Source organism: Camelina sativa, chromosome 15 (assembly GCF_030686135.1).
Source record: "Camelina sativa cultivar CO46 ecotype springtype chromosome 15, ASM3068613v1".
In the NCBI taxonomy this organism is placed as follows: Eukaryota; Viridiplantae; Streptophyta; class Magnoliopsida; order Brassicales; family Brassicaceae; genus Camelina; species Camelina sativa.
In genome coordinates, this window is record NC_141894.1 from 34,014,938 (window position 1) to 34,035,955 (window position 21,018).

General features: G+C 36.3%; 1 protein-coding gene and 1 long non-coding RNA gene across 2 annotated transcripts; both read left to right on the forward strand.

Annotated features, from left to right (window-relative positions):
- The first annotated feature begins 15,072 nt into the window (after positions 1–15,072).
- Positions 15,073–19,068, forward strand: LOC147927670 (uncharacterized). The gene is made up of 2 exons (XR_015581900.1): positions 15,073–18,688; positions 18,808–19,068. It is a non-coding gene; the product is annotated as an uncharacterized LOC147927670 (long non-coding RNA).
- Positions 19,069–19,343: 275 nt separating this feature from the next.
- On the forward strand, positions 19,344–19,730 carry LOC147927671 (putative F-box protein At3g22421). The gene has a single exon (XM_087487490.1). It carries the CDS (start codon positions 19,344–19,346, stop codon positions 19,728–19,730), a length of 387 nt encoding a protein of 128 aa, XP_087343616.1.
- Positions 19,731–21,018: the final 1,288 nt, after the last annotated feature.

Here is a 21,018-nt window from a genome sequence, read left to right on the forward strand (position 1 = left end):
GAACTCGACCTGAATAAAAACTGATTATCTGATATGTTCTTTTCAAGTTCTGTCTTTGGTGGTGGTCGTAATGTTGATGTTGGCAGCATTGATCTGTTTGATCAAAGAATGAATACATTCAGCTATAATCTAGTCATGGATTTTCCTAACTAGACACCATTTTTTGGATACAACAATGATGGAGTTATCGTTCTGGGGTACAACATGAACTACATGTCAAGTTACAACTTCAACGAGGGTTACTATAGTCTGAAGCTAGAAGAGCAGCTGTAATATTGAAATCATCCTAATCAATATTTTGAGTTATTTTGGCTATGGTTATTAGGATTGTTTTTGTGTTGTGAGAGTTGATTTTATTTTTCATTTACATTCAGTATGTTTGCTTCTTGTATTCTTCGTTGATTTAAGAACAAAGATAGTGAGAAGAATCTACAATACTTGAGTATAAATAGTTTTATTTATAGCTTATAAATGTTGATTTTGACAAACATAATTCACTATCATTAGGAACATTAACTCTAGTAAATTGTACATCTATATCTTGAAAATTTTCGGCCCATAACTCAAAACTTATAAAATTTTAAATTTCATATAGTCCATTTTTCTTTGAGTTTAATTAATTAAGCATTTTTCCTTTATTTTTTTGGTAAAGTTTAAGCATTTTTAATTTAATCTCTATTTTTATATTGTTATAAAAATTACAACTGTATATTTTATCTAGATTATGATGTGGCGATGGTTGTAATGTCTGGAAAATATATTATTTTTCTGTATATATTACTTGTATTAGCTGAAATAAAAGACCAAAAATAGCTCTAATTAATAAAATGAATAACTTTTCCCCCAATATATAGAATAGATCTTTACAAAACAGCTCATAAAGAATTTATTGTGTCTCTATAGGGGGAGTTGATGCATACATTTGTCAAACTAATACAATGAACTACAATGAATTTTTTTATCTTTGAGAAATTTTATAGATAAGTATGAAATATTCCTCAAATGAAAAAATTCAATTTTGATAAAAATAAGGGTTGGTAGGAAAATAGTACTTAGAATAGCTTATAATGATAAATGATTCCATGTGTAATACACGCCTGTATATATAAAAGAACGTTGTTACTCTTAAGCATCAATTTTTGTCTCTTGTTAATCCAAAGCTTTTGAGAAAATGGTGAGAAGTAACAAAGGTCGTCAAAAGATAGAGATGAAAAAAATGAAAAAGGAGAGCAACCTTCAAATGACTTTCTTAAAAGAAAGTTTGGTCTCTCAAGAAAGCCAGTGAGCTTTGCACATTGTGTGGTGAAGAGATTTTGATGATTGTGTTCTCTACCGGTTGGAAAGTGTTTTCTTTTGGTCATCCTGGTATTAGAGAACTAATCCATCGTTTTCTAAACTTTAACCAAAATTCTCTCATTCTCCACCAACCAAACTACAATTTACAGCTTGCTGAATCTCGTCTGGATAGATATATCCAATATCTCAACAAGATGCTCAATTAGGTAAAACATAATTATATTTTATTATCTGAAATGTTCATATGCATAAACTATATAATGATCAAATCTCATTAATGCAGGTGTTGGCCAGACAGGAGAAGGCAAAATATAATAGAATGACAATGGACATGGTGAGACAATCCAGAGAACAAAGAGGAAAAAGCTGGTATGAAAAAGATGTGAAAGAACTCGACCTGAATAAAAACTGATTATCTGATATGTGCTCTTCAAGTTCTGTCTTTGGTGGTGGTCGTAATGTTGATGTTGGCAGCATTGATCTGTTTGATCAAAGAATGAATACATTCATCTATAATCTAGTCATGGATTTTCCTAACTAGACACCATTTTTTGGATACAACAATGATGGAGTTATCGTTCTGGGATACAACATGAACTACATGTCAAGTTACAACTTCAACGAAGATTACTATAGTCTGAAGCTAGAAGAGCAGCTGTAATATTGAAATCATCCTAATCAATATTTTGAGTTATTTTGGCTATGGTTATTAGGATTGTTTTTGTGTTGTGAGAGTTGATTTTATTTTTCATTTACATTCAGTATGTTTACTTCTTGTATTCTTCGTTGATTTAAGAACAAAGATAGTGAGAAGAATCTACAATACTTGAGTATAAATAGTTTTATTTATATCTTATAAATGTTGATTTTGACAAACATAATTCACTATCATTAGGAACATTAACTCTAGTAAATTGTACATCTATATCTTGAAAATTTTCGGCCCATAACTCAAAACTTATAAAATTTTAAATTTTATATAGTCCATTTTTCTTTGAGTTTAATTAATTAAGCATTTTTCCTTTATTTTTTTGGTAAAGTTTAAGCATTTTTAATTTAATCTCTATTTTTATATTATTATAAAAATTACAACTGTATATTTTATCTAGATTATGATGTGGCGATGGTTGAAATGTCTGGAAAATATATTATTTTTCTGTATATATTACTTGTATTAGCTGTAATAAAAGACCAAAAATAGCTCTAATTAATAAAATGAATAACTTTTCCCCCAATATATAGAATAGATCTTTACAAAACAGCTCATAAATAATTTATTGTGTCTCTATAGGGGGAGTTGATGCATACATTTGTCAAACTAATACAATGAACTACAATGAATTTTTTTTATCTTTGAGAAATTTTATAGATAAGTATGAAATATTCCTCAAATGAAAAAATTCAATTTTGATAAAAATAAGGGTTGGTAGGAAAATAGTACTTAGAATGGCTTATAATGATAAATGATTACATGTGTAATACACGCCTGTATATATAAAAGAACGTTGTTACTCTTAAGCATCAATTTTTGTCTCTTGTTAATCCAAAGCTTTTGAGAAAATGGTGAGAAGTAACAAAGGTCGTCAAAAGATAGAGATGAAAAAAATGAAAAAAGGAGAGCAACCTTCAAATGACTTTCTTAAAAGAAAGTTTGGTCTCTCAAGAAAGCCAGTGAGCTTTGCACATTGTGTGGTGAAGAGATTTTGATGATTGTGTTCTCTACCGGTTGGAAAGTGATTTCTTTTGGTCATCCTGGTGTTAGAGAACTAATCCATCGTTTTCTAAACTTTAACCACAATTCTCTCATTCTCCACCAACCAAACTACAATTTACAGCTTGTTGAATCTCGTCTGGATAGATATATCCAATATCTCAACAAGATGCTCAATTAGGTAAAACATAATTATATTTTATTATCTGAAATGTTCATATGCATAAACTATATAATGATCAAATCTCATTAATGCAGGTGTTGGCCAGACAGGAGAAGGCAAAATATAATAGAATGACAATGGACAAGGTGAGACAATCCAGAGAACAAAGAGGAAAAAGCTGGTATGCAAAAGATGTGAAAGAACTCGACCTGAATAAAAACTGATTATCTGATATGTTCTCTTCAAGTTCTGTCTTTGGTGGTGGTCGTAATGTTGATGTTGGCAGCATTGATCTGTTTGATCAAAGAATGAATACATTCAGCTATAATCTAGTCATGGATTTTCCTAACTAGACACCATTTTTTGGATACAACAATGATGGAGTTATCGTTCTGGGATACAACATGAACTACATGTCAAGTTACAACTTCAACGAGGGTTACTATAGTCTGAAGTTAGAAGAGCAGCTGTAATATTGAAATCATCCTAATCAATATTTTGAGTTATTTTGGCTATGGTTATTAGGATTGTTGTTGTGTTGTGAGAGTTGATTTTATTTTTCATTTACATTCAGTATGTTTGCTTCTTATATTCTTCGTTGATTTAAAAACAAAGATAGTGAGAAGAATCTACAATACTTGAGTATAAATAGTTTTATTTATAGCTTATAAATGTTGATTTTGACAAACATAATTCACTATCATTAGGAACATTAACTCTAGTAAATTGTACATTTATATCTTGAAAATTTTCGGCCCATAACTCAAAACTTATAAAATTTTAAATTTCATATAGTCCATTCTTATTTGAGTTTAATTAATTAAGTATTTTTCATTTATTTTTTTGGTAAAGTTTAAGCATTTTTAATTTAATCTCTATTTTTATATTATTATGAAAATTACAACTGTATATTTTATCTAGATTATGATGTGGCGATGGTTGTAATGTCTGGAAAATATATTATTTTTCTGTATATATTACTTGTATTAGCTGTAATAAAAGACCAAAAATAGCTCTAATTAATAAAATGAATAACTTTTCCCCCAATATATAGAATAGATCTTTACAAAACAGCTCATAAATAATTTATTGTGTCTCTATAGGGGGAGTTGATGCATACATTTGTCAAACTAATACAATGAACTACAATGAATTTTTTTATCTTTGAGAAATTTTATAGATAAGTATGAAATATTCCTCAAATGAAAAAAATTCAATTTTGATAAAAATAAGGGTTGGTAGGAAAATAGTACTTAGAATAGCTTATAATGATAAATGATTCCATGTGTAATACACGCCTGTATATATAAAAGAACGTTGTTACTCTTAAGCATCAATTTTTGTCTCTTGTTAATCCAAAGCTTTTGAGAAAATGGTGAGAAGTAACAAAGGTCGTCAAAAGATAGAGATGAAAAAAATGAAAAAGGAGAGCAATCTTCAAATGACTTTCTTAAAAGAAAGTTTGGTCTCTCAAGAAAGCCAGTGAGCTTTGCACATTGTGTGGTGAAGAGGTTTTGATGATTGTGTTCTCTACCGGTTGGAAAGTGTTTTCTTTTGGTCATCCTGGTGTTAGAGAACTAATCCATCGTTTTCTAAACTTTAACCACAATTCTCTCATTCTCCACCAACCAAACTACAATTTACAGCTTGCTGAATCTCGTCGGATAGATATATCCAATATCTCAACAAGATGCTCAATTAGGTAAAACATAATTATATTTTATTATCTGAAATGTTCATATGCATAAACTGTATATTGATCAAATCTCATTAATGCAGGTGTTGGCCAGATAGGAGAAGGCAAAATATAATAGAATGACAATAGACATGGTGAGACAATTCAGAGAACAAAGAGGAAAAAGCTGGTATGAAAAAGATGTGAAAGAACTCGACCTGAATAAAAACTGATTATCTGATATGTTCTTTTCAAGTTCTGTCTTTGGTGGTGGTCGTAATGTTGATGTTGGCAGCATTGATCTGTTTGATCAAAGAATGAATACATTCAGCTATAATCTAGTCATGGATTTTCCTAACTAGACACCATTTTTTGGATACAACAATGATGGAGTTATCGTTCTGGGGTACAACATGAACTACATGTCAAGTTACAACTTCAACGAGGGTTACTATAGTCTGAAGCTAGAAGAGCAGCTGTAATATAGAAATCATCCTAATCAATATTTTGAGTTATTTTGGCTATGGTTAGTAGGATTGTTTTTGTTTTGTGAGAGTTGATTTTATTTTTCTTTTACATTCAGTATGTTTGCTTCTTGTATTCTTTGTTGATTTAAGAACATAGATAGTGAGAAAAATCTACAAAACTTGAGTATAAATAGTTCTATTTATATCTTATAAATGTTTATTTTCACAAAACATAATTCACTATCATTAGGAACATTAACTCTAGTAAATTGTACATATATATCTTGAAAATTTTGGGCCCATAACTCAAAACTTATGAAATTTTAAATTTCATATAGTCCATTTTTATTTGAGTTTAATTAATTAAGCATTTTTCATTTATTTTTTTGGTAAAGTTTAAGCATTTTTAATTTAATCTCTATTTTTATATTATTATGAAAATTACAACTGTATATTTTATCTAGATTATGATGTGGCGATGGTTGTAATGTCTGGAAAATATATTATTTTTTTGTATATATTACTTGTATTAGCTATAATAAAAGACCAAAAATAGCTCTAATTAATAAAATGAATAACTTTTCCCCCAATATATAGAATAGATCTTTACAAAACAGCTCATAAATAATTTATCGTGTCTCTATAGGGGGAGTTGATGCATACATTTGTCAAACTAATACAATAAACTACAATGAATTTTTTTATCTTTGAGAAATTTTATAGATAAGTATGAAATATTCCTCAAATGAAAAAATTCAATTTTGATAAAAATAAGGGTTGGTAGGAAAATAGTACTTAGAATGGCTTATAATGATAAATGATTCCATGTGTAATACACGCCTGTATATATAAAAGAACGTTGTTACTCTTAAGCATCAATTTTGTCTCTTGTTAATCAAAAACTTTTGAGAAAATGGTGAGAAGTAACCAAAGTCGTCAAAAGATAGAGATGACAAAAATGAAAAACGAGAGCAACCATCAAATGACTTTCTTAAAAGAAAGTTTGGTCTCTCAAGAAAGCCAGTGAGCTTTGCACATTGTGTGGTGCAGAGATTTTGATGATTGTGTTCTCTACCGGTTGGAAAGTGTATTCTTTTGGTCATCATGGTGTTAGAGAACTAGTCCATCGTTTTCTAAACTTTAACCACAATTCTCTTATTCTCCACCAACCAAACTACAATGTACAGCATGCTGAATCTCGTCCAGATAGATATATCCAATATCTCAACAAGATGCTCAATCAGGTAAAACATAATTATATTTTATTATCTGAAATAATCATATGCATAAACTATATAATGATCAAATCTCATTAATGCAAGTGTTGGCCAGACAGGATGTAACATCCGTGAACCGGAATCCCGGTTTGGGAGTTGCATCGATCGATGCAGTTGGTGCATCGGTCGATGCAGTTGGTGCATCGGTCGATGCATGTTCAATTAAGCATTTTTCATTTATTTTTTTGGTAATTTTTAAGCATTTTTAATTTAATATCTATTTTTATATTATTATGAAAATTACAACTGTATATTTTATCTAGATTATGATGTGGCGATGCTTGTAATGTCTGGAAAATATATTATTTTCTGTATATATTACTTGTATTAGCTGTAACAAAAGACCAAAAATAGCTCTAATTAATAAAATGAATAACTTTTCCCCCAATATATACAATATATCTTTATAAAACAGCTCATAAATAATTTATTGTGTCTCTATAGGGGGAGTTGATGCATACATTTGTCAAACTAATACAATAAACTAATACAATGAACTACCATGAATTTTTTTGAGCTTTGAGAAATTTTATAGATAAGTATGAAATATTCCTCAAATGAAAAAAATCAATTTTGATAAAATTAAGGGTTGGCAAGAAAATAGTACTTAGAATGGCTTATAATGATAAATGATTTCATGTGTAATACACGCCTGTATAAAAGAAAGTTGTTACTCTTAAGCATCAATTTGGTCTCTTGTTAATCCAAAGCTTTTGAGAAAATGGTGAGAAATAACAAAGGTCGTCAAAGGATAGAGACGAAAAAAATGAAAAACGAGAGCAACTTTCAAATGACTTTCTTAAAAGAAAGCTAGTGAGCTTTACACATTGTGTGGTGCAGAGATTTTGGTGATTGTGCTCTCTATCGGTTGGAAAGTGTTTTCTTTTGGTCATCCTGGTGTTAGAGAACTAATCCATCGTTTTCTAAACTTTAACCACAATTCTCTCATTCTCCACCAACCAAACTACAATCTACAGCTTGCTGAATCTTGTTCAGATAGATATATCCAATATCTCAACAAGATGCTCAATCAGGTAAAACATAATTATATTTTATTATCTAAAATGTTCATATGCATAAACTATATAATGATTGAATCTCATTAATGCAGGTGCTGGCCAGACAGGAGAAGGCAAAACATAATAGAATGACACAGGAAATGGTGAGACAATCCAGAGAACAAAGAGGAAAATGCTGGTATGAAAAAGATGTGAAAGAACTCGACCTGAATAAAAACTGACTATCTGATATGTGCTCTTCAAGTTCTGTCTTTGGTGGTGGTCGTAATGTTGATGTTGGCGGCATTGATCTGTTTGATCAAAGAATGAATACATTCAGCTATAATCCCGTCATGGATTTTCCTAACTAGACATCATTTTTTGGATAGAAAAATGATGGAGTTATCGTTCCGGGATACAACATGAACTACATGTCAAGTTACAACTTCAACGAGGGTTACTAAAGTCTGAAGCTAGAAGAGCAGCTGTGATATTGAAATCATCCTAATCAATATTTTGAGTTATTTTGGCTATGGTTAGTAGGATTGTTTTTGTTTTGTGAGAGTTGATTTTATTTTTCTTTTACATTCAGTATGTTTGCTTCTTGTATTCTTCGTTGATTTAAGAACAAAGATAGTGAGAAAAATCTACAATACTTGAGTATAAATAGTTCTATTTATATCTTATAATTGTTGATTTTCACAAACATAATTCACTATCATTAGGAACATTAACTCTAGTAAATTGTACATATATATCTTGAAAATTTTGGGCCCATAACTCAAAACTTATGAAATTTTAAATTTCATATAGTCCATTTTTATTTGAATGTAATTAATTAAACATTTTCGTTTATTTTTTTGGTAAAGTTTAAGCATTTTTAATTTAATCTCTATTTTTCTATTATTATGAAAATTACAACTATATATTTTATCTAGATTATGATGTGGCGATTCTTGTAATGTCTGGAAAATATATTATTTTTTCTGTATATATTACTTGTATTAGCTGTAACAAAAGACCTAAAATAGCTCTAATTAATAAAATGAATAACTTTTCCCCAATATATAGAATAGATCTTTATAAAACAGCTCATAAATAATTTATTGTGTCTCTATAGGGGGAGTTGATGCATACATTTGTCAAACTAATATAATGAACTACCATGAATTTTTTTTAGCTTTGAGAAATTTTATAGATAAGTATGAAATATTCCTCAAATAAAAAAAATTTTAATTTTGATAAAAATAAGGGTTGGTAGGAAAAATAGTACTTAGATTGGTTTATAATGATAAATGATTCCATGTGTAATACACGCCTGTATATATAAAAGAAAGTTGTTACACTTAAGCATCAATTTTTTCTCTTGTTAATCCAAAGCTTTTGAGAAAATGGTGAGAAGTAACAAAGGTCGTCAAAAGATAGAGATGAAAAAAATGAAAAACGAGAGCAACCTTCAAATGACTTTCTTAAAAGAAAGTTTGATCTCCTAAGAAAGCCAGTGAGCTTTGCACATTGTGTGGTGCAGAGATTTTGGTGATTGTGCTCTCTACCGGTTGGAAAGTGTTTTCTTTTGGTTATCCTGGTGTTAGAGAACTAATCTATCGTTTTCTAAACTTTAACCACAATTCTCTCATTCTCCACCAACCAAACTACAATCTACAACTTGTTGAATCTCGTTCGGATAGATATATCCAATATCTGAACAAGATGCTCAATCAGGTAAAACATAATTATATTTTATTATCTAAAATGTTCATATGCATAAACTATATAATGATTGAATCTCATTAATGCAGGTGTTGGCCAGACAAGAGAAGGCAAAACATATTAGAATGACACTAGACATGGTGAGACAATCCAAAGAAAAAAGAGGAAAAAGCTGGTATGAAAAAGATGTGAAAGAACTCGACATGAATAAAAACTGACTATCTGATATATGCTCTTCAAGTTCTGTCTTTGGTGGTGGTCGTAATGTTGATGTTGGCGGCTTTGATCTGTTTGATTAAAGAATGAATACATTCAGCTATAATCCAGTCATGGATTTTCCTAACTAGACACCATTTTTTGGATACAACAATGATGGAGTTATTGTTTCGGGATACAACATGAACTACATGTCAAGTTACAACTTCAACAAGGGCTACTAGAGTCTTAAGCTAGAAGAGCAGCTGTGAAACAACCCGACCCATTTTTTTTTAATAATAAATACAATACATAATTAATCATCCCATACTACTTTATTAACCAACCCAAACCACATCTCATCATTAAACCAGCAATAACCATTAAGCATAGCGGAAACATACCAATAATACAAAACTAATACATCATCAATACAATAACACTCCTAACCATCCTATCCAACAACCTAGCATAACTCTATCCAAGGTTCCCACATAAACAATATAACCAACAACACACAAACGAGACCCTAGATCATCCTCCTCCTCATCGCCATGATTCCACGTCACATACCTGCACACCACAAACAACAATTGAGATGCGTAAGTATTATCATAAATACTTAGTGAGGCAATCCTCTCATCTACTAGGCTATACACACAAGCAACTGAGAACCAGTGTTTAACAATTAGCAACGAAACACAAACAAACCAGGGAAAACGAACATCAACCGATGCTGAACAGATTGGTGTCGACTGACACTACCTAAGTGTCGATCGACACTACCTAAGTGTCGATCGACACTACCTAAGTGTCGATCGACACTCCTCACTTGGTGTCGACCGACACCTACTTGGTATCGATCGACACAGCCTCTACAACACGATTTGCATGAAGCCGAAAGTCAAAGAACCGCTTCCCAAATCCACCAAATCGTCCGAAACTCCTCCAAAAGCCCTGGGAACACATGGGAACCACATCCCAACCACAAACATACAAGGAAACACCACAAACAAGAACAATACAAGCAAAACAAAGAATTCTCAGGCTTAGATCAGCCATGGTCATGCACTCACCTCTTTTGCAGGAGATTTGATTGAAAAACGGTAGAAACAACTCCTCAAGAAGCTTCTCCTTCGTTCCCAGCAACAACCTCCCCTTCCACAGCAACAGATCTCACCAAAAACCACCAAGAACAAGCCAAAATCTCACAAGAACACTCTCAAACACTTTCTCTCCTTTTTATCTTTTTTTCTCATTCAACAGCGATCAAGACACGAAACCCTCGACTTGCGTCAATTCTCCCCTTATATATCCGGTTTAGGCAACCCAATTAACCCAAACCAACCCAAAATCGTGGAATAAAATTAATCTGGTCAAACCAGAAAAGCTGGTATCGATCGACACTCCCATGGTGTCGACCGACACCCACCCCCAAATCACCAAATTTGATTCGCGGGTGTTACAAGCTGTGATATTGAAATCATCCTAATCAATATTTTGAGTTATTTTGGCTATGGTTATTATGATTGTTTTTGTGTTGTGAGAGTTGATTTTATTTTTTCTTTACATTCAGTATGTCTGCTTCTTGTATTCTTCGTTGATTTAAGAACAAAGATAGTGAGAAAAATCTACAATACTTGAGTATAATATTTTTATTTATATCTTATAAATGTTGATTCTAACAAACATAATTCACTAACATTAACTCTAGTAAATTGTACATATATATCTTGAAAATTTTGGGCCCATAACTCAAAACTTATGAAATTTTAATTTTCATACAGTCCATTTTTATTTGAATTTAATTAATTAAGCATTTTTCATTTATTTTCTTTTGGTAAAGTTTAAACATTTTTAATTTAATCTCTATTTTTATATTATTATGAAAATTACAACTGTATATTTTATGTAGGTTATGATGTGGCGATTCTTGTAATGTCTGGAAAATATATTATTTTCTGTATATATTACTTGTATTAGCTGTAACAAGAGACCCAAAATAGCTCTAATTAATAAAATGAATAACTTTCCCCCCAATATATAGAATAGATCTTTATAAAACAGCTCATAAATAATTTATTGTGTCTCTATAGGGGGAGTTGATGCATACATTTGTCAAACTAATACAATGAACTACCATGAATTTTATTATCTTTGAGAAATTTTATAGATATGTATGAAATATTCCTCAAATGAAAAAATTCAATTTTGATAAAAATATGGGTTGGTAAGAAAAATAGTACTTAGAATGGCTTATAATGATAAATGATTCCATGTGTAATACACGCCTGTATATATAAAAGAACGTTGTTACTCTTAAGCATCAATTTCGTCTCTTGTTAATCCAAAGCTTTTGAGAAAATGGTGAGAAGTAACAAAGGTCGTCAAAAGATAGAGATGAAAAAAATGAAAAACGAGAGCAACCTTCAGATGACTTTCTTAAAAGAAAGTTTGGTCTCTCAAGAAAGCCAGTGAGCTTTGCACATTGTGTGGTTGTAACATCTGCGAACCGATTTCCCGGTTTAGGGGTGCATCTTTCGATGCAGGTTCGGTTTGCTCGGTCGAGTTGTAAGTTAAACGCTGCGTTTTGGGTTTAGGAAAACTCTTAGGGGGAGGTATTGGTTTAGGATTTAGAAAGAATTTTAATGACTTTGTATTTTTAAAAATCTTGCTGACTTTTAAAATCATAGAAAATGAGAAAGTAAAAATGAAGGATTCTATAAGAGATTGTTTAGGAAGTTATTTTAAATCTTGCTGATTTGTGTTTCCTAATCTTGTAAACTCTTTCATAAAATCTTTCAAAATCTTTCTATTTGATGAAAGAGTTTTCATGACTTTTGTTATGAAGGAAATGATATAAAATCCTAAACCAATAACACAAAATTTGAATTCATTAACAATCCAAGATTCTTTTGTTTTAATTGAATAACATAAAACTTTTCATGACTTTATAAGACTCTTAATCCAATAACACTAGATTTATCAAGATTTTAGATAACTTTTTATAAATCCACAACCAATAACACCAAATTTTTAAAGAGATTTAAAAAGTCTTGATTGAATAACAACATATTTTACATAACTTTTAAAGTCATTAAAATTCTTTCTAAATCCTAAACCAATACCTCCCCCTTAAACTTGAGTTTTGTCTCTTTCGACAAGTTTGGCCGTTTTTGAGAGAAAACAAAAGAGAGAAAAGGTTCTTGAGTGTTCTTGAGGATTTTGGGTGATTTGAGGCTGTTTCTGTAGAGATCTGTAGCTGGAATCTCTGTAAGAGCTTCCTAGGAGCGTTTTTTTTGCTTGTTTAAGGTTCAAAATCGTCTTGGCAAAGGTAAGTTCATGACCATGGCTTATCTAAGCTAGAGATCTCTATGAGTTGCTTATTATGTGTTGTTAGGCTTGTTAGACTGTTATTTGGGATGTTAGGAAGCTTTCTTGTGGCTTGGGATCGAGTTTTGTGGTTGCAGGAATGAAGATCCGGCGAGAAGCTTCGGGAGAACACGATGCTCGGCATTGCATCGGTTGATGCACTTTGTGCGCCGGTCGATGCAAGTGCGAGGATGGCGCGTAAAACCTAGGGTTTTCGTGTTATGTCGAGCATGCGTCGGTCGATGCAGTGCGAGTGTCGATCGATGCAATTGCATCTAGCATCGGTCGATGCAACCTTGTGTCGGTCGATGCATCCCCATCTGGTGTCGGTCGATGCAGAGTCCTGGTTTGTTATTGTTGATTGTTGATTGTTGGTTGATGGTTAAGATGTCTCTATTGCTTGTGTGTATAGCCCATTAGATGGGAAGATTGCCTTACTGAGTGTTTATAAAATACTCATGCATTGCAATATGTGTTTGTGGTGCAGGTAAAGGCAAAGTGTAATCGTGGAATCAAGGCAATGAAGAGGAGGATGTTCTAGGGACTCAATTGGTTGTTGTCTAGCATTGCTAGGTTGCTAGAGTTGGGTCATTAGAAACATTGCTAGGTTGTTGGTTCTATGATTCCTGTTGGTTGAATTTTGGATATTGTTATGTTATAATTATTGGATATTTATTGGATATTGATATTTGTTATTCCGCTGTTGATTGTGAATGTGGTTAGGTGGCTAGTGGGTATGGAACCATTAGTTGTAGTTTATTATTACTATTATTATTTATTTTTATTTTTTGAAATGGGTCTGGTCGTTTCAGTTTGGTATCAGAGCCCTTACAGTTCTAGGTTTGGGTTCACTAGGCTTTGTGCTGTAGATGTTTGGGATTTGCATGCTTTGATTGATTATGTGAGTTAGTCAATTGTGTGTGGCATGGAGTCCTAGAACATCCTCTTTGAGCCTACAGTGTGATTCCACGGTGAGTTTATGTTTTTTGTTATGTTAAGATTGCTTGTTAGCCTCGGTTCTTGGAAGTGCAGTGGTTAAAGGTGTTTGGGTTGTTGGTCGTGGATGGGGACGTGTTCATGGTCATGGTCGGGCGGGTCCCGAGGCCAGCGAGTGTGTGGTCCAGAGTTCCACGAGGAGGTACGTCAGAGGGTCGCAAGCGTATCAGGAGGGACCAGAGAGGTTAGCCGGTGAGCGTGCTGGGGTTGCTGGGAACCCAGATGTGGGGTTGCAGCAGGTGTAGCCCTAGGTCGAGATGATCGCTTGGCGGATCTGTTGGCGTGCTGTTGGAGCGGTTACCGAGAGGGGTACCAGTGCAGGCTCCAGTTGTACCGCATGTGGCGGGGTGCAGCCGAGGGCTGTGGATGTTGAGGACTTTCCTTCTTATGTTAGGAGGATGGAGCAGTTGTAGACGCCGGTGTGAGATTCTTCTCGAGAGGTATCGAGCCTAGTGAGGCGGATAGATGGACATATGTAGTTGGAGCAGATATATCTCTGTTTGGTGGGTAATCCAGTTGGATATTAGAAGTTGAATGGGCAGGTGTAACATTGAAATGTTATACTCTGACCACAGGAATTAATTTTGGTCGAAAGATGTTTATAGTCCTTAAGGATAGTTGCTCCTGAGGGGATGGTGGTTTCCCTGAATACCGATAGCTCGAGGGGCTGGGGGCTCCGGGAGTGGTAGAGGGGATGAGTAGTTCTCCTGCTACCGAGATCTTGAGGATTGTGGTCCAAGAGTGAGACGGTATAACTCGAAGACGCTGGTCTGAGAGTGTGATTGGTATGGCCCAAAGGTTGCAAATTAAGGGTGGAGGAGTTTGGAGCAAGCAATGCCTAGGACGTGAGTATAAACATAACGATGGAATGTAGACCTTGAGAGTTGATGGTGGTTTAATCTTGGATTTTAGTTGTGTGGCCGAACTAGTGTTGATGGAGGTCCAGCGGGTGCTGTGAGTGTGGTGACAGTTTGCTCAGACCGATATGACCGTATTGCTAATTTATTGAAAATGTTGTTGGAGAAGAGTTAATAAGATGATTAGTTCTTATGAAATCTTAATGTGGAATAGGTTAAGGGATTATGTGATTCTAAATATGGAAAGTGTCATTGCAAAGGAAGAATAGAAAGTTCCAGAAAAGGAAAGTTTCCATAAATAAAAAGTTCTATGAATAGTTAGGACTTGTCTATTTTCGGAAAGGGGATGTGAAATGTCGGAGAGGCGAAATGTTTAATGGATGACCTGAAGAGTGGTCACAGATGAGATGATTAGTTCTCAAGGATTTTTGATTGGTGATATTCAGGTGGCGGCGAGTGATGTTGACATATTTGATTATTAGTTTAGTAGAGCTGAGGAAGTAACCAGAGGATTTGTTGAGCATGGGATTCTTTCGTCCTATAACTTCACCATGGGGAACGTCGGTGTTGTAAGAGTAGAAGAAGGACGAAGTATGGATTTTATGAGCTCCTTGGTTTGACAGGTTACTACAAAAGGTTTGTGCAGGGCTTTGCGAGCAAGGCTTGCCCAAAGACTAAGCTGACAGGGAAGGATGTTCCTTTTGTTTGGTCACAGGAGTGCGAGGAGGGCTTTGCAAGCCTAAAGGAGATGTTGAATACTACGCCAATATTGGCTTTGCCTGAGCAGGGAGAACCCTATGTAGTTTATACAGACGCATCCAGAGTTGGTTTGGGGTGTGTGTTGATGCAGCATGGAAAAGTGATTGCCTACGCTTCGCGGCAGTTGCGGAAGCATGAGGACAACTATCCTACTCATGATTTGGAGATGGTTATTGTAGTTTTTGCCCTGAAGATTTAGAGATCTTATCTTTATGGTGTAAGGGTACATGTGTTTACAAATCATAAGAGCCTAAAGTATATATTCACTCAGCCTTAGCTGAATTTGAGACTAAGGCAGTGGATGGAGCTTGTGGCGGATTATGATTTGGAGATAGCTTATCACCCTTGTAAGGCTAACTTGGTTGCAGATGCTCTGAGTTGGAAGAGGGTAGCTTCGGCTCAGGAGCAGGAGATGAGTCTCTGGTAGGAGAGATCAGTGCTTTGAGGTTGTGTGCTGTGTCTCAGGAACCGTTGGGTTTGGAGGTGGTTGATAGAGCAGATCTTCTGAGTAGGGTGCGGTTGGCTAAGGACTTGGGGCTGGTGAATGCCTTTAAGGATGTTAATTCAGAGTATCAGGTCTCAGATAATGGTACTATCTTGGTGCACGGTCGGATTTGTGTGCCCAAGGATGAGGAGTTGAGGCAAGAGATCCTAAGAGAGGCTCATGCGAGCAAGTTTTCTATTCATCCAGGAGCGACTAAGATGTACCGTGATCTCAAGAGGTACTATTACTGGGTCGGGATGAAGAAGGATATAGATAGTTGTGTCACGAGGTGTGATGTGTGTCAGCTAGTGAAGGCTGAGCACCAGGTTCCTGGCAGGTTACTGAAGAGTCTACCCATTCCTGAATGGAATTGGGATATGATCACGATGGATTTCGTGGTATGATTGCCAGTGTCTCGGACTTTTGATGCTATTTGGGTCATTGTGGACCGGTTGACTAGGTCAGCACATTTTCCTGGCCATTAAGAAGACTGATGTGGCAGCGGTCTTGGCTAAGAAATATGTGAAGGAGATAGTCAAGTTGCATGGGGTGCCAGCTAGTATTGTGTCTGACAGGGATTCTAAGTTCACTTCGGTTTTCTGGAAGGCATTTCGGGCAGAGATGGGCACTAAGGTGCATATGAGTACAGCTTATCATCCCTAGACAGATGGACAGTCAGAGCGGAAGATCCAGACGCTGGAGGATTTGCTGAAGATGTGTGTGTTGGATTGGGGTGGCCATTGGGCAGATCACCTGAACCTGGTAGAGTTCGCTTACAACAACAGCTATCAGGCGAGTATTAAGATGGCTCCTTATAAGGCTTTGTATGGGAGCCCATGTCGTATACCGTTATGCTGGACTCAGGTGGGGGAGAGGAGCATGTTCGGGGCAGATTTTGTTCAGGAGACCTCAGAGAAGATTCGGGTGCTCAAGTTGAACATGAAGGAAGCTCAGGATCGGCAGAGGAGTTATACCGATAGGAGGAGGAGAGATCTTGAGTTTCGTGTAGGAAACAGAGTGTACCTCAAGATGGCCATGTTGCGAGGTCCAAACAGGTCATTGACAGAGACTAAGTTGAGTCCGAGGTTTATGGGTCCGTTCAGAGTGATTGAGCGGGTGGGACCGGTAGCATATAGGCTAGAGTTGCCTGAGGTTATGCGTGCGTTCCACAAGGTGTTTTATATTTCTATGTTGTGGAAGTGTCTCCGTGAGGATGATCGGTTGTTGGCTAAGATTCCTGAAGATCTTCAGCCTAACATGACTTTGTAGGCCAGACCAGTGAGGGTTCTCAGGAGGAGGATCAAGGAACTTCGGAAGAAGAAGATTCCTTTGATGAGAGTCCTTTGGGACTGTGATGGTGTTGAGGAGCAGACTTGGGAGCCAGAGGCGAGGATGAAGGCAAGGTTTAAGAAGTGGTATGAGAAGCAAGCCGTGACTTGAGCTTATCTAGCCTGGTCCCATCTGTAATTCATGGCTGGAGCGGGAATGGAGTATTCCAGCCCATCTCTCTTGTTTACTTGGTCGCTTGGGGTGGTTGGTTGTGCGACTCAATAACAAGATGAGGTGGTGCTCGGGGTACAAAGTTTCTGTGAGGCGGGGTTTTTGAGGAAGTTTCCTGAAATAGAGGTTTCCAAAAGTGGAAAGTGCTAAAAATGAAAAGTTTTATGTGAGTTAGAATTTGTCCATTTTAGTGGTGGAGAGCCTTGGAGGGGCTTGTGTGGCCTTAGTGGCAGACTTTTGAGTCATTGTGCCCCTGTGGGGCAGTCTTTTGAGACATTGTGTGGCCTTTGTGGCGGTCTGTTTAGCCAGTTGTGTGGCCTTTGTGGCGGGCTGTTTAGCCAAATGTGTGGCCTTTGTAGCGGGCTGTTTAGCCAGATGTGTGGCCTTGGTGGCGGGCTGTTTAGCCAGATGTGGCCTTCGCGGCGGGCTGTTTAGCTAGAGTGGTCTTTGTGACGGTCCTTCGGGACGAGTGGCCTTGGTGGCGGTCCTGTTTAGGACATTTGTTTGGCCTTGGTGGTGGTTCTGTTGAGGATATTTGTTTGGCCTTTGTGGCGGTCCTGTTTAGGACAGATTGTTTGGCCTTGGTGGCGGTTCTGTTTAGGACATTTGTTTGGACCTTGTGGCATGTATATGGTCCTTGTGCGGTCATGAGGTATTCCAGTGAGAAGATATGTGGTTGGTAGGACATTGTGTTGTCTTATGCGAGCCACAGGAAGGAAACCTGGATAGGGATAGGACTCAGACGTGTTCAGAATTGTTTGCTCGCGGCTCTTAGGGGACTTTAGTTCTCCTAGTACTGCCATATTCTGGTTTGGGAGTATGGTTGGTATATCGACTTCGGATGACGATCCGGGGGCGCGCTGTAGGATGGCTACCCGAGAGACGAGTATTGGATTTTTCCTTATATATTATGGCATGCGGGTTTAGGCCCGATTAGGTGCCAACATTATGGCATGCAGACTTAGGTCTGATGAGGAGCCAAAAAACACTCAAGGTTTAGTCCTATGAGTAAAGGAAAGTCCAAAAGTCGAGAGCAAAGGCGTGAGTCTATCGCCTAGAGATGACCTTTCGTAGATCGGTCGGAGGAGTGCGGGCCATAGAGACAGTTGCACGGAAATCCTTGGCTGATAGTTGTTCGAGATTCGAGAACGAATCTATGTTGGTGGGGAAGAATTGTAACATCTGCGAACCGATTTCCCGGTTTAGGGGTGCATTGGTCGATGCATAGGTGCGTATGATAGAGTTATTTCCCTCGTGTATTTATTTTTACAAAGTAATTAATTATGTGTCAATAGTTCACAAAATATGTAATTTAACGCTCTACTAGCTTTTGTTATATATCCTCAGGGCAACAGGAACAGGATGCGACACACATTACACCAGATTCTTTGTACATGCTGTCTATTGTTATGTAGATCGTACTCCCTCAATCTTGTTTCGTAAAAAAATGTGAAGTCATGTAGAAGATTAGAGATCATCATCGTTGTCTTCATTGTTACAATCCCCTTTACTTTTCATCTGGTTTATAATTATTGCGGTTTGAAAGTAAGATACAGAAACCCTAAATGAAGCAGGGCCAATAAAGATATAAAAAATCACTACTCCAAATGAATCTTTTTAAAATAAAAAGTGTATCATGTGATCATGTCGTAATGTATACATTATTTGCTACAAACTTATGTTACAATTCTAACATTTTTTGTTTGTACTCTCAATCTCTCAAACTCTTTCCTTTATACGTGCAACCATAAAAAGCTCGACTAGTTTCTGAAGCCCACAATTTATTCAACTTCTTTTACGGTTTATGTGTCTTCAACCGCAAATAAATCAGAAGAAACAAAAGACTATAGGGTTTTTTGCCTTTGTTCCTGCGAATTGAAATAATGACGACGACGATGCTGATCTCTAACCTTCCGAGGGATATGGTAGAAGCGATTTTCTTTAAAGTTCCATTGACATCTATGAGAGCAGTACGACTAACTTACAAAAGATGGAACTATTTATCCAAAAGCGAGAGCTTGATGAAGATGCGCATTGATCAAGCAGCAGAAGCCGCAGCAAAGGAAGGTGAGTGTCAGATGATCGTGATGATGGGAAACAATCTTTACCTAACGAGCATCTTTCTCAATGGAGATCCATCTGCAGAGCACAAAGGCAAACTTACATGCCTTGACGAACAAGTCAAGCTATCACGGATCTTTTCGTGCGAGGGTTTATTGCTATGCATATTGAACGATGGTTCTATGTTTGTGGTTTGGAATCCGTATTAAGGACAAACGAGGTGGATCAAACCAATATCTCCTCGCCGCCCAGCCGTAGGGTTTAGTTTTACTTACGCTCTGATAAGCTTCATCGGGTGTACGTGCGAAAGAAGAGATCACGTGGGGCTCAGCACGTGTGATGGCCGTTGGAGATATTTTGGAAACGAAGAGGGATAATATCTGCAACTAACTTGTTGTGGATTGAGTATAAATATATCGTTTAGTCTTTTATGAGAGTTATGTTGAATGTTGTAGAAACTTCTCCTGCGTGAGATTTAAGGGTGGTGATTCAGAGAATATGATGCTCTGATCATTACTTTGTACTTCATTCATCTTTGAGAAATATATCGTATCATATTCAGTTACAGAATCAGAAAAGAGAAAGAGTGAGAGAGAGTTTGGGATCTTCGTTCTATCAAATTGGTGCGTCGTGACGTTTGATCGAGAGAAATCGCAAGTTCAGAGTGAGATGAGGTTCGATCCGAAGCTTTCGCCTATCGTTTCAGAGACTTCTCAGGAATTCGAAGAGAAGCAGATGGAGGAGTTGTTTCGGAGTGTGCATTCGATTCAGAAGGAGATGGTTTCTGATCGGGAATTTGTGAAGGAAGCGATTGCGGAGCTGCAACATTCGATGAAGCTGCTATTGACGCATCCGTCACCACGCCATGTCGATTGCGATTCATTGGAGCCGAAATCGGCAGATCCGTCGGTCAATTGCCGTCGCAAGGTACTTTCAACTCCCTTGGGTTCACATCGTCGAGAGATAGGTCCTAGTTCGCGAGAGGAATTGCTTAAGAACTCAGAGATTCCGGTTTTCTCCGGTGAAAGTATCTATAGCTGGTTAGCTTTAGCGGAACGATACTTTCGGATTGGAGGTTTTTCGGAGTCGGAGAAGTTAGATTTGGTGTCGGTGCATCTTGCTGGAGATGCTTTGGGTTGGTTCAATTGGCAGGATAATCGTGCGCCTTTTGATAGCTGGTTTCAGTTCAAGGATCGTTTGTTACTCAGATTTGGGAACTTGCGCGTGAAAGGTCCTAGCCAGAGTTTGTTTTGTATCAAACAAACTGGCTCGATCGCTGAGTATGTTCGCCAATTTGAAGATCTGTCTGCGCAAGTGCAGGGACTTGATGATCATAAGCTTGAAGGTATTTTCTTAAATGGTTTGTTGCCTAAGATGCATGAATTGGTATACATGATGAAGCCACAAAGCTTACCTGAGGTGAAAGCAATAGCGTTATCAATGGAGACAAGCCAGTTGCGTAATGTGATGCAGCCTGGAGCAGTAATGAGTGTAGCA